This window comes from Diplotaxodon limnothrissa, linkage group LG15 (assembly GCF_057381915.1).
Source record: "Diplotaxodon limnothrissa isolate DT_005_m linkage group LG15, D_limnothrissa_male_GT1.1, whole genome shotgun sequence".
NCBI lineage: Eukaryota > Metazoa > Chordata > Actinopteri > Cichliformes > Cichlidae > Diplotaxodon > Diplotaxodon limnothrissa.
This window is the reverse complement of record NC_140610.1, coordinates 23454642-23470237: the sequence shown is the minus strand read 5'-3', so window position 1 is coordinate 23470237 and position 15596 is coordinate 23454642. Positions and strand designations below refer to the sequence as shown.

General features: G+C 40.1%; 1 protein-coding gene across 1 annotated transcript; it reads left to right on the top strand.

Annotated features, from left to right (window-relative positions):
• The first annotated feature begins 271 nt into the window (after positions 1–271).
• LOC146617554 (choline/ethanolamine transporter FLVCR1-like) lies at positions 272–11329 on the top strand. Its single transcript, XM_085372649.1, has 10 exons — positions 272–955; positions 1422–1566; positions 2310–2450; positions 5129–5196; positions 7106–7209; positions 8139–8249; positions 8649–8754; positions 9063–9174; positions 9329–9396; positions 11231–11329. The coding sequence occupies exons 1-10, from the start codon at positions 272–274 to the stop codon at positions 11327–11329; spliced, it is 1638 nt and encodes a 545-aa protein (XP_085228775.1).
• Positions 11330–15596: the final 4267 nt, after the last annotated feature.

Here is a 15596-nt window from a genome sequence, read left to right as displayed (position 1 = left end):
AGAGAGAGAATCAAGTGTGTCAGACCGGGAGCAGCACGCTGTTTGACAGAAGCCGGGTATTGTTTTCTAAGGAGTGTTGAGTGTTCGAGTATTTTCATATTTAAGGATATGTAGTCAGCAGTTGTTCATATTTCAGTCATCTGCAGCTCAGCCTTCTTTTTCACCGGTAACCAAATGAGGAAACCTCTCTGTTTCCTGCTCAGCTCGCCTCAGTCGATCATCTCTGGACTCAGCATCGCGCAAAAAGAGCAAAAGGCTGCGAACACGCATCATGGTCGCCGGTGAGCTCGTGCAGGAGCATCTGCGCGCGGGTACCGGCGCACCTGACGACATCACGGTCGGCAGGAAGGAGCCAGAGGACGAGGAACGGCCAAACGAAGCGGCCGGGGAGACAATCTCAAAGCGCGCGCAGGAGCTGGAGGAGGACAAGGAAGCTCCGCCTGATGAAAGAGAGGTGATGCTACCTAACGGAGGAGGAGGAGGAGAAGGCGAGGAGGAGGAAGAGAAAAGGCTGGAGACCAGGGTGTACGCCCGCCGGTTCGCCGTGCTGGCCGTTTTCAGCCTGTACTCCCTCGTGAACGCCTTCCAGTGGATCCAGTACAGCATTATCACCAACGTGTTCACGCAGTACTACGGGGTGACCAACGACAAGGTGGACTGGCTCTCCATCGTCTACATGGTGGCCTACGTGCCGCTCATCTTCCCCGCCACCTGGCTGCTGGACCGAAAGGGTCTGCGCTTAACGGCCCTGCTGGGCGCCGGCCTCAACTGCGCCGGCGCCTGGCTGAAATGCGCGAGCGTGAACCCCCAGCTGTTCGCAGTCACCGTCACCGCGCAGGTCATCTGCTCCGTGGCGCAGGTGTTCATCCTCGGCCTGCCTTCCCGCGTGGCTTCGGTGTGGTTCGGACCCCGAGAGGTTTCCACTGCGTGCGCCACGGCAGTGCTCGGAAATCAGGTCAGCGCGTGCGCGTGTCACAGATTATTGATAGGTTAGGTTTGTGTGGAGTTTAGTGAGCAGACCGAGTCAGGGGGGAATAGAGACGTGATTCTATTTTAGTGATCATTCAAAGTTTTTACAGCAAATGAACAACAAATACAATAATAACAGCCAAGAACTCACTGACAATTATTGACCCCCCAAAAATCATTGTACCCACGAACAAACAGTCTAAATTCCAACATTTTCATTACTAGAAATAGAGAAATTAGAAAAACTAGGGACCAGTGGAACATACTAGGACTAATAAAACCTAAGAATAGGCCTATAGTAGATGAAAAATAATTTCTTAGCCACAGCCAACTAATGGACAACACTATCATCACCAGATTATCAGCTCTTTATATGCTCAGTTTAGCAATAGTAATATTTGTGTAAGTAAATAATCTCTTCTTCTCTCTCTTCCTGTGCCTTTTATTTGTAGTTGGGGACAGCCATTGGCTTCTTGTTGCCTCCTGTTTTGGTTCCTAACACCCCTGATAATGTTGAACTCACAGGTCACAACATCATGATTATGTTCTACGGTACAGCTGCCGTCTCCACGGTCCTCTTCGTCCTGGCAGTGATAGGTACACATTTAATATCACACAGTCGCACGCTGGCTTACATTATGCAAAGCAGCATACGTTTTCTTGGTACTGCCAAATGTTTCAGTTGCCAGGGAGTGGTGCTCAAACTCAGACTTCTGTTGTGTACATGTGTACAGAGGCCTGCAGGTACAAAGAACACTGGCACACCTCTGCTTCCAGGTACACAGGTGTGCAAGTATGCTTTTGTGCATCCAAGGGCCAGGTTGTCTTCTTGAGACTAAGATTATTGTAAATATTCTAAAAAACACTAAGCATCCAGTTCAGGATCATGAATTGGGTTTGAGATTAAGATTCTGCATCATTCTGTAAAGTGGGGTTAATAGTAGGTGTCTTTAAATATCTATGACACCGTATGTAAACACACAGTGTTGAAACTGCAGCTGGTTTAAAACGAGCCAATCAAGAGTTGACATATTATCAAAGTTCCATTGCAGTAATTTCAGGAACTCCTGGTTTTGGCAGCTGACTTCCTGAAACTACCTCAGACTCTATAACAAATCTCTGATTTAACCTCATACTTGAATTGAGTCAAAAATAATCTAAATAAATAGTTTATAATTCAAAATGTGGGCTGTATGTACGCAGATGTGTATTATTTACATTTGATACCACATATCAATAATTTCCTAACTTTTCTGGTTCTTGTATGCTCACAGAGGCTCTGATTTATTTTCTTCTCACATAAAAGGTCCATGACTTCACTGTTTCTGCCTTTTCCACAGTCATAAAAGACAGACCTCCTCTCCCTCCCAGTCAAGCACAGGCTGTCTTACCAGACTCCCCTCCTGAAGATTACTCTTACAAACAGTCCATCCTCAACCTGGTGAAGAATAAAGCCTTTGTCCTGCTCCTCATCACCTATGGCAAGTGTAAAACACCTGACTTTTACATTGTTTGTCTTTATTTTTGGTAACATTTTGGAGACTCTTTCAGGTCAGCAGATCTAATACATTACCATTAGTCAAAACAAACCCTGGCCACACTCAGCATATTCAGCCCTGATATTTCCTCCAATTATTTGATATGATATGAAGCAGGAGTCCAGTAAAGATTGCGTAATACTACGATCATTACCTATGTTATCCGGACTTACGGCCTATGCTGTTATCATCATGATGAATAGTAGCAACTTCTTCTCACCCACCATTATCACCTATACAGATTATCATTACAATGTCACAACCTTATCACTATAAAGTTACTCCAGATAGCAGCATTACCCACAGTACTGCTACACATATTTTCTTTCATTTGGTATGCTTTCTTTTTATGCTAGAATTACTTCTCTATGCACACCTCTGTTTCTGCATTCTTAGAAAACAGCTGACCGCTGTCTCACCTTTGATAAGCTCCATTAAACAAACACTGTGGCACCAAGGTTGAATTTCATAACCTTTTTTTGCTAGTGTGTAAATTTCAAGATGCTTGGGGCGATTTGTTCTAAAAAGAGCAGCACTGGGATACTTAAATAATAATAACTGGATATGCTAATGATAACTGGGATGCTCACTTCATCTTCTCTCCAGGTGATATTTGAAGAGTCATTAATAAAACATTGTCTGAAAATCACTGAGGGTATAAATCACATCCTTTATAAAGAGTATGAGTTGAAACCCTCAAGAAAAAGGTACAGGGTATCAAACTGTTATCTTACATGATGTGTTTTCCTCATTTGTCCAAGACAATTTTCCCCTAAAGGAGACAATAAAGGCTAATCTAACACACACACACACACACACACACACACACACACACACACACACACACAAACAGAGCTGTGCATTTAGTAATTTTCCATCAAATAAACATTAACTTCTAAAGTCGCAGCAATTCATTCTTGTGCTTTGTGAGTGAAATCAGTCTGAGGCCTCTGCATCAAGCACAAAGTATGCACCCTACATGAGTCCTACTGCACTGGCAAGAGGACATTGTGGGCTTTGTAGTGATGCATCCTATCTGAGGGTTGGGCTAACAGATCACATATTTTCTAAAATCATATCAGATTGTTTCTTCGATATGGGGTGCGTTAATTAAGTTTAGTAGGATTTCAGAAATATACATCAGTTTTACCCTTTTAAAACAAAGGGTATTCCGTGTCCTTGGCAGTGTACGTGGATAAATGACTTGCTAACTCTTGGTGTCAACCTACGTCCCTCCTTCAGGAAGCTGAGGAAAGAGTGAGGTAGAAAGGATTTTGCTCAGAATTGTAGAAGGAGAATCAGACCTATTGTAGTCAGAAGAGGAAGTGGAGGAGGGTAGGAATTAGAGCAAGATGGTGAAAGTGCAGAGGAGGCTGTACAAGTTATTGCAGAGCCTGAGCAGAGAAAAAGTGACAGCACCGTTATGGGTAAGAAGCAATTTGTAACCCAGGGCTTTAAAGCTTTTTGGGATTACAATGTGTACACTAAACACACACACACACACACACACACACACACACACACACACACACACACACACACACACACACACACACACACACATAAATGTAGAATGCATAATGAGCTAAAATTTAGCTTACATTAAAAACTTTTTTTGATTTCTGTCATTAGTAATACATTTGCTAAAAGTACATTAAAGGTTGGCTCTGAGGGGAAAACAATAATGCCCTCTGGAAGGTGAGACCTCTCTTAAACGGACTGCAACAGGACTACATCAGTGCTACATCAGTAGCTGAGGAGATGTCTTGTTCTCCACTTTGTGCCAGAGAAACCAAATCCCACAACTTCAGCCTAACATACACAACACTTCGTATCAGTAATAAACTTCAGGTATAGTCATTTCCTCAAAAGTTAGTATTCCCTCCTCTGAGCTTTCCTGTTTTGCTGTCTGGCCCTTCTCTACCTCGTCTCCTGACAGCACTAAGTCTGAGTCCCCTTTCACAATTCTGAGTGAAATCCTTTCTGCGTCACTCATATCACTCTGTCATGTCACACATGATCAGTGGGAGATATGACCTAACAACCTTAGTGATAATCAGGTGTGCAGAACGAAGTTTAAGCTAAAACTTCTTTGTTAAAATCATGTTTTAGTCTTCAGACATGTTACCTTCACCTAACTGTTGATGTCCATGAAATAAAAATACATTTTACCAGAAACCCACACAAAAATGAAAACAATATCATTACATTAAACCATTCTGCAGTCAAGCAAGACCAGATGTCCTTTACATAGGACTAAAAATAAATATTTTTTTTATTTTACTGTCACATATTTCTTTCAACCACAATACTTATATTATATAAAAATAAATAAATATCAAAAACTTTGATATTTTGCTTTTTTTTGGGGTCTCAGAGGCTCAATGAAAGAAGAGCTATAACATCAATTTACAGTACATCACTACTACTAATGCTACTTTTACTGTTTGGTTCTTATTTTAATGTCTGCTTTGGGTGTTTACATTCAGAATTATACTTATTATTTATTATTTAAAATTATAAACATCCAATTCTAGCTCAGTCATAATCCTCATGGATTATTTCAATTTTAAGCTAAATGCAAAACTGTGCTCACCTTTGCCTTTGCTGTCTGTCTGCAGGTATAATGACTGGCTCCTTCTACTCTGTCTCAACACTTCTCAACCAGATGATCATGGCCTGTTATGAGGTAAAATCATCCATCCGTCCCAGCTGAGACTGGGCAAGATGACTCTGGAGAAGTTATGAGTATCACGAGGTCATTTTAGAAATGCCAGTTAACATAACATGCATATTTTGGGACTGGGAGTTATCCATAGCACCCGGAGGCAAACCAAAGCAGGAACAGGGAGAGCAAACAGACTCCACACAGAGAGGCCCCACAGAGCATGTGAGGCAGTTAGTGCTAACCGCTGTTACACATTACAGTACAATAATGTAGCAGACATCCATGACTACAAACACTCATCACAATCAAGTTGATTTGATTGTGAAGAGGTTGTTATTAATAATTAACATAGTAATCGTTATTCTGAGCTCTTAGCTCATGACGATCTTCACAGTTTTGTAATTTTGATCAGGTTGATTGGTTCTGGTGTCATTAAACTGGTCAATGGATTGCTCACTAGTTTGATATACTAATAAACATATTAATAAATCTTGTGCAGACATTTTGATGTTTGCACAAGATCAAGCCCAATAACTCTGGAAACCCACTGGTTTGAAATTTCCATCTTACTTATTCTGATACTTTTGATGTTAAGAAGCTCTTTCGTTTGGTAAAAGCGCTGGAAACTTGCAATCAACATGCTTACTTACTTATTGGTAAGATAACTCCGTTTTCTTATATAGCAAGATGTTAAGTAATACCACACAACCTACTAACTTTATTCATGTTTATCTGGCTTTTTTACTTAGGCTAATAACTGTGATGCATCTGTTTTTGTTTTGATGCTTTTGAGACTTCAAGAAACAAGTAAAAGCCACCTAGAGACCAAAGTTGGGGAGTCATGAATGTGAGACATAAATGCTTTTAAAAATAACCCAAACAATAACTGGTGACAGTCAACAAAGCTAAACATCTCTCCTCCTTGCATACAAGTGTCTAATATATATACCGATTTCCAACCTCTACAACACAGAACTCAATAGACTCTTTAAGCATAAAAAACGCTTAAATTACACATAAAACCATCTGATATTGCACTTTAATATCAGCAGCTGCAGTTCTGTGTGTACTGTATTTTGAGCCAAAGGGCAAAGTGAAGCCTTCAGTTCACTGTTTCTCTTTGATTTGATATGTGCACCAGCTGCTCCACTTCGACCACTGTAAACCATGTTTGTGTCATTTATGTTACTCTGGTGAATGTAAAATGCAGATAAAACAGGTGTTAGAAAACTGCAGAGTGGATGGAGAGGCTGAGAGGGAGAAATATACAGAGGTTATTGAGAAAGCAAAGAACAGAGCAACTTGTGACGGCTGCGATGAGACACGAGGTTATTGTCTATGGCTCTGAGTTCATTAGCTGCTTTCATGCATGCCTGCATCCCACCATAACACACACACACACACACACACACACACACACAAAGCTAAATCAACAGAGAGCGGGCTGATTCAGTCACTTTGAAAGACTCATGTCTTTTTTTCTCTGTCGCCATCAGACACTGTACACACACTGAGTGATGGAAAAGCTGATGCTCATTCAGCTGCTGCTTGTCTCAGCAATACAAACACACACACACACACACACACACACAGATCCTCAACCTTACATGACCTTAAAAAAGTCTCCGTCTCTTGGCTAAACTGTTAGATGACTTTGCAGCCCTCTCCCACCAGAAGCATTTTAAACCTCTGACCCCCCTCCCCCCAGCCTCCAATTAACAGCCATCATACTGACAAAACATGTGACTTTTTTTTAATCTCCACCTGCAACTGAGATACTGTATGCTCAGTTTAAACGGAGGCTAATGCCTTTGAATCAGCTGTCTGCACTGTGGCTCTTGTAACCTCTCCTCTCCTCTTCTCTCCTCTCCTCTCCTCTCCTCTCCTCTCCTCTTCTCTCGTCTCCTCTCCTCTCCTCTCCTCTCCTCAGAACCAGGAGTTGAATGCTGGTAGAATCGGTTTGACTTTGGTTGTTGCTGGGATGGTTGGATCTATCCTCTGTGGCCTTTGGCTGGACCGCACAAAGTTGTACAAGTAAGCGACACTTACACACTTACACAAGCTATAGATATAGTTTATGTTATAGGCTGGTGTCAAAAATATGACCCATCAGCCTGCAGGATGGTTTCTGGATGGCAGAAATATTAGTGTATTTTGCACATCTTTAAGAACGGTGATCCATTAAAGGCAGAAAGACTTCCTAATAACAAAGACATTACCTTTGATCTGCCAAAGGACACTGAAGTAAGACTGTTAAACCAAGGAGCTGTGCCAGTGTGTTTCTGAGGGATATTACAAAAGGTTGATTGATTTAAGAAAAACTGAGACATATTGCTGAAAAGTGAAAAGTGTTTTTTCAGCGGTTATTATACACTGCAGTGTATAATAACTGCTATGGCATGCTATGGCATGCTATGGCAGCCTCCTCTGCTCACTGGACACTGCCACAGCAGCATTTGCTTGAATTATAAGGTCTATTTCACATTCAGCACTTTTGAATGTGTTTGAGAACAGGCTCTGAACCAACGGAGGAAGCATTTTAAGGTTGAGACAGGAAAAAACCCTCCCCAGAGAGCTGACATAACATTACTAAAATATTATTGTGAACTGTAGCAGTAAGATTCCCCTTCATGACAGCTAAGAAAAGGCTGCATACTTTTGATCATATAGAGGGATATCAGAGTTGTTTCATATGTCTGACACAAAGAGTGGTAATCCCTCAGCCAGGAGGGCAGGTACAGTAAATTAAAGCAGTCAAACACCTGCCACTTTGGCCATGATTCAGTTTCTGCAATTAAAGCTCTATTTTAATGTTTTCTCATAGTTTTTGTCAGTTTGTTTTGGTCTGTGTGGGAGAAAAAACAGTTTGATATGTTGAGAAGTATGAAGGCTGTGTTTGTGCTTGGTGACCATAATCAAATGAGTACGGGGGCTCTCATGTTCGCGCTGTTGCTTTTTCACAGGATCACCACACTGATCGTGTACATCCTGTCGTTTGTGGGCATGTTGGTCTTCACCTTCACTCTGGACCTCAAAAACATCCACTTGGTCTTTGTCACTGCTGGAGTCCTGGGGTAGGTCCAGCTGTTCTTAAGAAGCATTAAAGAAATATATATACATAGAATATATTTAGTGTTATAGTTATATTATTTAATAACAACAACAAACAAACCAACAGAGAACAGGCTTTACCTTCCTTTTAAACTGAGTATACAGATCTCAGTTACAAACTGATTAGCTGCTTTTCATTTTGCAGGCTCTGTTGCTGATGCTAGTACGTTAAATTAGCTTGTTTGCAGGCCACACATCTTTCAGTGTTTTTTGTTGAAACACACCCCACCCCTAGGGAGATACAGTGCCGATGTTTACATGTAAATACCAAATGAAAATACATATTCTTGCACATTATGTAGATCAGGTCATTGGATTTTGTTTTGACTCTAAACCTCGTTTCTGTGACTTCTGTGTTTCAGGTTCTTCATGACAGGTTACTTGCCACTGGGCTTTGAGTTTGGAGTGGAGATCACCTACCCTGAGTCTGAGGGAACATCATCAGGACTCCTCAATGCCTTTGCTCAGGTACTCCAGAAGCTGTGCAACACTTTCTCATACTTAAGGAGCGCCTTCTATTTGCACTATGGGCCACATCTGCAGTAAGAAAACATAAGATTGGACCTCTTTCTCCAAACAGCTTTTGATTCCTCTAATAATAAAACTTTTTAAAGAAGCTAAATATTATTTTTCATTTTATACCTTTTGGCTACAAATTTTCCACATCTTCTTATCACTTTGCCAGTGATCAGAGACTGGAATGTTTTTTAAGGATGTAATGTACTTTATTAGCAATTGTTGCTAACATGCTATGTGGGTGTTTACTTATCTTGCAGATATTTGGGATTATTTTCACTCTGATTCAGGGAAAACTGACCACAGACCATGGCCCACTGTCTGGAAATCTCTTTCTCTGTGCCTGGATCTTCCTGGGAATAATTCTTACAGGTAAGCAGTGTGTGTGTGTGTGTGTGTGTGTGTGTGTGTGTGTGTGTGTGTGTGTGTGTGTGTGTGGGGGGGGTTATATGGATGTCACTATGTGTTCATGTGTTCATTAAATGAAATATTAGATTTCTAATATTTCATGATGTTTTGTTTTCAGCCTTAATCAAATCAGAACTGAAAAGACACAATGTGAACATGGGAGCAGACAGCAATCACCTGAAAGCGGTAAGTCCTTCCAGGAATGTTTCAACTAGATTAAACAGTTTAGCTAAACAGTAAAATAAAATATTAGTATTATAAAATGTAACCTAATAAAGTTCTTTGCCTCTTGAAAGTAGAGTCTTTATCCGGAAACAAACAAATGTAAATTCACACGCTTACAGAAAATAAAAATTATATTTTTATTGTAATGGCAGAAAAGTAGCAATAATTGATAGTAAATGGAAACCATTCACAGGCACCTTTCAAAATATCTCTTTTACATTATGTTGTTGGCTTTCTGTGTCCTGTACAGCTGACTGTATTTAGTTTGAGTGTCTCTTTGTGTGATATTTTAATGTGACCTTCAGAGGTGACAGATTCTTGAACCTTTCTCTACTTTCCCTGAACATTGAGTCTCTTTTTGTTTCTGTTCTGGCATTTAGCCTTGCAAATTGTCCTCTAAGCAGACAAGGCTTTAAAACCCTATCTTTCGCACATTATCTTGCTGCCAGCTGGTTGTTTCTAATCATTTTGCTTAAAACCCTTTAGACAAGCCAGGCCTTTAAATCTGTTTAAGGACTCTCCATTCAGTTGATAGACCACCTTCCCACCATCCTGCTGAGTCACAGTTGAAGCGCCCTTTAGAGACCCGAGTTTATTCAGGCTCTCCTTCATTGCTTTTATCACGTTTGAAGTTTTTTTTTAAAAAAATGGTTCACACAATCTTTTGTAGGTTATGAGGTTACCACAATTTAATAAATGCAAAAAATAAAATAGCAAAAATGATTTGTCCAACTGTTCCTTTGCTTCAGGGGTCACAAGTAATGCCTGCATGTTTTTATTGGTGCCATCTGGTGGCAGTGTTAAGAATAACGTTTTAGTAGGTGCTAAATAGAGCACAGGACTGTGCCAGCTTCAATCAGAACAGAGATTTAATCACACAAAATCTACAAATAGTAGATAATAAATTACATAAAGAGTAATGCTGGATTTGGATAAAACCCTGAATTGCCACATTTCTGAAATCCACAGCTCAGAAAAACCTAAAACCATGAGAAGAGATGTAAATAAGGAAATTGTCACGGTCTGGCTAGGGCAGACCGTATGTTGCAGGGAAGGACTCAAGCGCAGACCAAAATGAGATGTGAATAACAAAACAAGCCGTTTATTAAGGCAAGAAATGAGGGTACAAAATAATAGGGAATCGATGAAAACTAAACAATGACCTAAACTGGGTGAACTAAAACGAAACATACAAAACTCTAAACATAACAAACTGACAGGGATACCTGGAGCGGAGACATAGGAAACAACGGAGCAGTACAACGGACGACCTGACAAAGAATGACTGAGAACACACAGACTAAATGGACACAGGAGGATAATGAGGGAAGTGGCAACACATGGGAACCCAGCTGACACATAAACATAATTACGTCACAGGGGGAGAGTAACTGAACATGATGAACACAGACACACCAGACCTCTTCACAATAAAACAGGAAACACAGTGAGATATAGACATGACAACCTGAACTGACAACATAAGCCACAGACATGAAATACATGAAAAGCAGGGGAGACTTAACATAGTGGAAACACGAGGGGAAAATAACTAGAAACACCTAGGCATGATTATGATGAACTTAGGAAACCTGAAGGCTACATAAACTAAACACAAAACGCTGGGTCAGCAGACCCAGGATCATGACAGAAATATCTTATAGTTACAAGAGTCACAGGAGTTGTTCTTTTGTGGGTTATTTGGCAGTTACTAGAAAAAGCCCAAAAAGAGATGTGTGCATCAAGTCTGATTAATTACATTACAGTTCATTTTGATTTCTTGTTTGTGTCCCAGCTTACTACTGATTGTCCTGGAGACTGCCCTTCAGAAAAGAAATCCAATGGAGACAAGATGGAGCCCTCAGTCAGCTTCTCTCGTGAAACCTCACTGTGACCTGCCAAGTCACACAATCACAAACAAGTGAGACTATCTCCCTGCTCCCGTGGGAAACAAGTTGGCATCAAATACCTACAGCAGTACCTGCTTTTTGTTGCCAAAAATCTCCTCCTTAAAACTTGGAAAGTTGAAGGCGCCGGGCGTGAGCCAGGTCTAATTACAGACAGCCACAATCTACAGGTGATTTAGGACAGGTGTCTCATGGATGGGATTAGTTAATGTTGTAACCAAGCTGCCTGACTCCTTTCAAAGCTCCTGGAAAGATTGTTGTACACTGACATGCAGAAGACACTCCATTGCACTTTACTTGGCTGTAGGTAAAGGCTGGCACTCTTAGCTGGTTAGTGAAGGAAAACTGGCTGGAACCCCCCCCCGCCAGTCCCAGACGACTGTGACACTGGTTCCTGTAAATAAACTCTTTAATGGGGCAAAGCACATAGTCTCCCCCCCCCCCTCTCAATAGCAGTTCCACATTATTTAAACATTCACCACATGATGCAAGAGAAAGCGAGCAGAGCAATCTTGTTCAGTTTTATACTGCCACAGATGTTAGGCCACCATTTCCTGAGTTTACTTGAATTATTCTTTGAAGCTCTACTCTAGATGTGAATCTCACTGTAAATATCTATTAAATTTTTTTACATGGCAGTAATCAAAAGGTCCTTTGACTCAGATTAACTCCTGGAATCTGTTTCAAACCTGCTTCAGCAAAGAATACGGAACATGTTTACTGTTTTCTATAAAGCAGCATGAATTGACTGTGTATAAAGGATGGATGTAGGCACTGTGACATCACCAACCCACAGTTTGAAACCTCAGCATTAGCAATTTGGAAGCTTCCACGCCATGTTTCTTTTGGAGTCAGAAGTGACCATATTTAGATGAGAGGGTGGGGTGCTAGCTAGGGCTCAGCTAACTTTCGTTAGCAAACTGCATCCATAAAGTGCACAGGTCCACAAACACTGATCCTAAATAGTTCCAAGTAAAAGACTTCAAATTATGAAAATAATAATGAATATTTAAGTTTCACGGACAGCTTGGATGGGCTTTTCCACACAGACAGCCATTAAAAGTCTTTCACAAAGCATCGGCACAATGGAGACGTCAATTTAGGGAAGTTGGTTTAAAAGATTCAGTTCAATGACATTTTATTTATACAGCGCTAAATCACAACAACAGTCGCCTCAAGGCGCTTTATATTATGAGGTAGACCCTAAATTTATACATACAAAGCGAAACCCAACAATCATATGACCCTCTATGAGCAAGCACTTTGGCGATAGTGGGAAGGAAAAACTTGCTTTTAACAGGAAGAAACCTCCAGCAGAACCAAGCTCAGGAGGGGCGGGGCCATCTGCTGCGGCTGGTTGGGGAGAGAGAAGGAAGACAGGGTAAAAAGCATGTTGTGGAAGCGAGCCAGAGATTAATAACTAGTATGATGACTAGTATAATGCAGAGAAGTCTATTAACACATAGTGAGTGAGAAAGGTGACTGAAGAAGAAACACTCAATGCATCATGGGAATCCCCCAGTAGCCTATGCCTATTTTAGCATAAGTAAGTAAGGATTCAGGGTCACCTGGTCCAGTCCTAACTATATGCTTTAGCAAAAAGGAGAGTTTTAAACCTAATCTTAAAAGTAGAGATAGTGTCTGTCTCCCAAATCCAAACTAGAGCTGGTTCCATAGTCGAGGGGCCTGGCAGAAAGTTACTTGCCTGTGTGGCACACCTGTGAAATAAAGGAGCCACACCCTCACTTTAAGCCTTTAACTTTATCCAGATGGATGGTTATAGCTAAAAAGAAACTCAGCTCTAGTTTAGTTGTCATGGTGGGAGAAATTAGCTTCGCCCAGCTGTTTCTTGTAAATATGTTATTTTCATGTCATGCTGAATTTGGGCATTTCAACATGGGCGTCTCTGGGAAATGACTCGTTTTTTGCGCCAATGGCAAGTGGCCAATCAAGGAATTGCACTTCTTTGCTAGATGATGTCTAAAAATCACCATGAAGACCTCATTGCGTTTAACTGTAGTTTCTTTTTACCGCAGCATTGTGTATAGATGTGTGCTGTTTTGCTGGACACATTTAAAGCTCCAGTGACATTTCATGGTGACTGAATGCACCTACTTGCTACGTCCCCCCCAAAAAGGTTCAATAGTTAAGGAAATGAATAATCCCTGAGCATTGTACCTTCTTTCTTCTGTTTACACACAAAGATAGTGTAGGATCAGAACACTTGATCTTAGAAGCTCTTTTTATAGAGACGCACACAATCATATCCTAATGTGAACACATGCAGTCACAAAGAGCAAATAGTTTAGTTATCATTTGGAGGGAAGGCGAAAGCTGATGACATGGTAACTCGGCGGTAATATCGCTCAGTAAAACAGATTGTGGAACTCATAAATATGTGACAAGTGGAATGTGCTGCAGTGTTTTCCAAATTTGGACCAAACAGAATGTAGCGCACAGTTCAGCGCACAATTTTAAACACAGGCACAACTTTAGGCCTTTTTCTGAAATACATGATTTCAGTTTTAACTCTATCCGTTATGCATGTCATGGCTGGTCGAGCTGCCGTTTGTGGGACGAGGAAAGCAGAGTGGACAGGAGAAGCACAAAAGTTTGACATCTGAATATTCTCAGTTTAATATTCCTACTGTATCCATAAAAGTTTTTCTTTTTCCTTTTAAAGTCTTGCATAAACGCAGATACTTTGGTCTTAGCTGACACGTAGCCTTGTTTCATGTTTGTGTCCAAGCTCGTAAACCTTGTAAGAAACACATTTGTTTTCACTTATTTTGACCTCATAAGTCCTGGTCTATAATGTGAAATGCATGAAGTCAGACTTCGATTCTATTTTTACTTAAAAATTGTAAATTAGAATAAATAACAGACTTATTGAGTAAGTCTCATTACAAATGTACTAAATAGGATGCAACAAAGCACAACAAATCATATGCACCAGGTGGCCTCTTCAGTAGATGTGCCGCACTTGTCAACCTTAGGGCTAATTTGTTATGGCTACTTCTCATACTTGATCGGTAGGAGGGCTTAAAAAAATCGGGCTCACCATCACAGACATTTACCTGTCCATTCTTGTGTTCTTTTAATTCAGCTAAGAACTGAAAAGATGTAGAAAGAGAGCGTTTGTCTTCCTCCTATGTGCAAGATTTTTTGGTATAAACATTTATTTTTCTGCTTTCTGCTGCAATCTCACCAACTCTTCACTCCAAGAGGATTCATGTCAGTTGACAGGGTCTCTTTGTTTTTCTGGAATTTGTAAGTAAATAAATATTGATTGACAATTACATATTGATACCACAACCTCAAACATTTTACTTTTTTATACCCTTACCTTTGAGATGGTAGGGTATTTCTCCAAACAACTGTTAAATCCTCCGTTAAACCTTTCTTTTTTCTCAGAATCTTTAAAATACTTTTATTTTATGCATTTTTCCTGTTTTCTGGCTTCTTGTTAATCAAGATATGTTTTGTTTTTTTTACTTTTTCTGACTCACTGATGTTTGTCATTTTTATAAACTACTAAAAGGTTTTATCTGGAATATAATTTGATTTTATTTATTTTCAGTCTATTTATTTTCCTGTGAGTATGTTACAGAAAACAGCACTTAACAATTACAATGATGAGGTGGTGAATAACATGGCCTTGTAGTCTGAAAAGACTTCAGCCTCTGGGGTAAAAGTATTTCATATTTTCATATTTTACACTGTCAACATCCAGTTTTGAACATTTCTTCATGGAAATAAATTATGTGAAATCAGTAAAGCATTATATGCTTCCTTTGTCTTGGGGATACTGTTTGCATTAACTGGGTCACTGGATTTAGTGGCTATTTTATATCAGCATTAGAAACAGTTTTTATGCAGCAGATGTTTTTAATGCTTTTGCATGATTGACAGTTTCTGTTTTCTGACATGTAAAAATCAAGTAGTTGAGGGTAGTTTGCGACTTTTTGTTCTCCCACACAAGTTTAATCTTTAAAGGCTAAATAGACCAAAACAAGCTGCTGCACATCGCACTGCATTGAGCCCCTAGCTCACTGGTATTCTCTCAAATGGTCAGCCAAAAGTTAAAAATAAAGAAAACTGGTTAAAAATTTGAATTTTTGCAAATGTGGAGGACTATTTTTTTTTATCTGTGGATGGATACAAGAGATGTACATAAAACTTTTACCGGATTTTTTCTTGTTTTGGGTCTTTGTAGAGAATTCTGTTTTGACTGTAACAAAAATATGAATAATG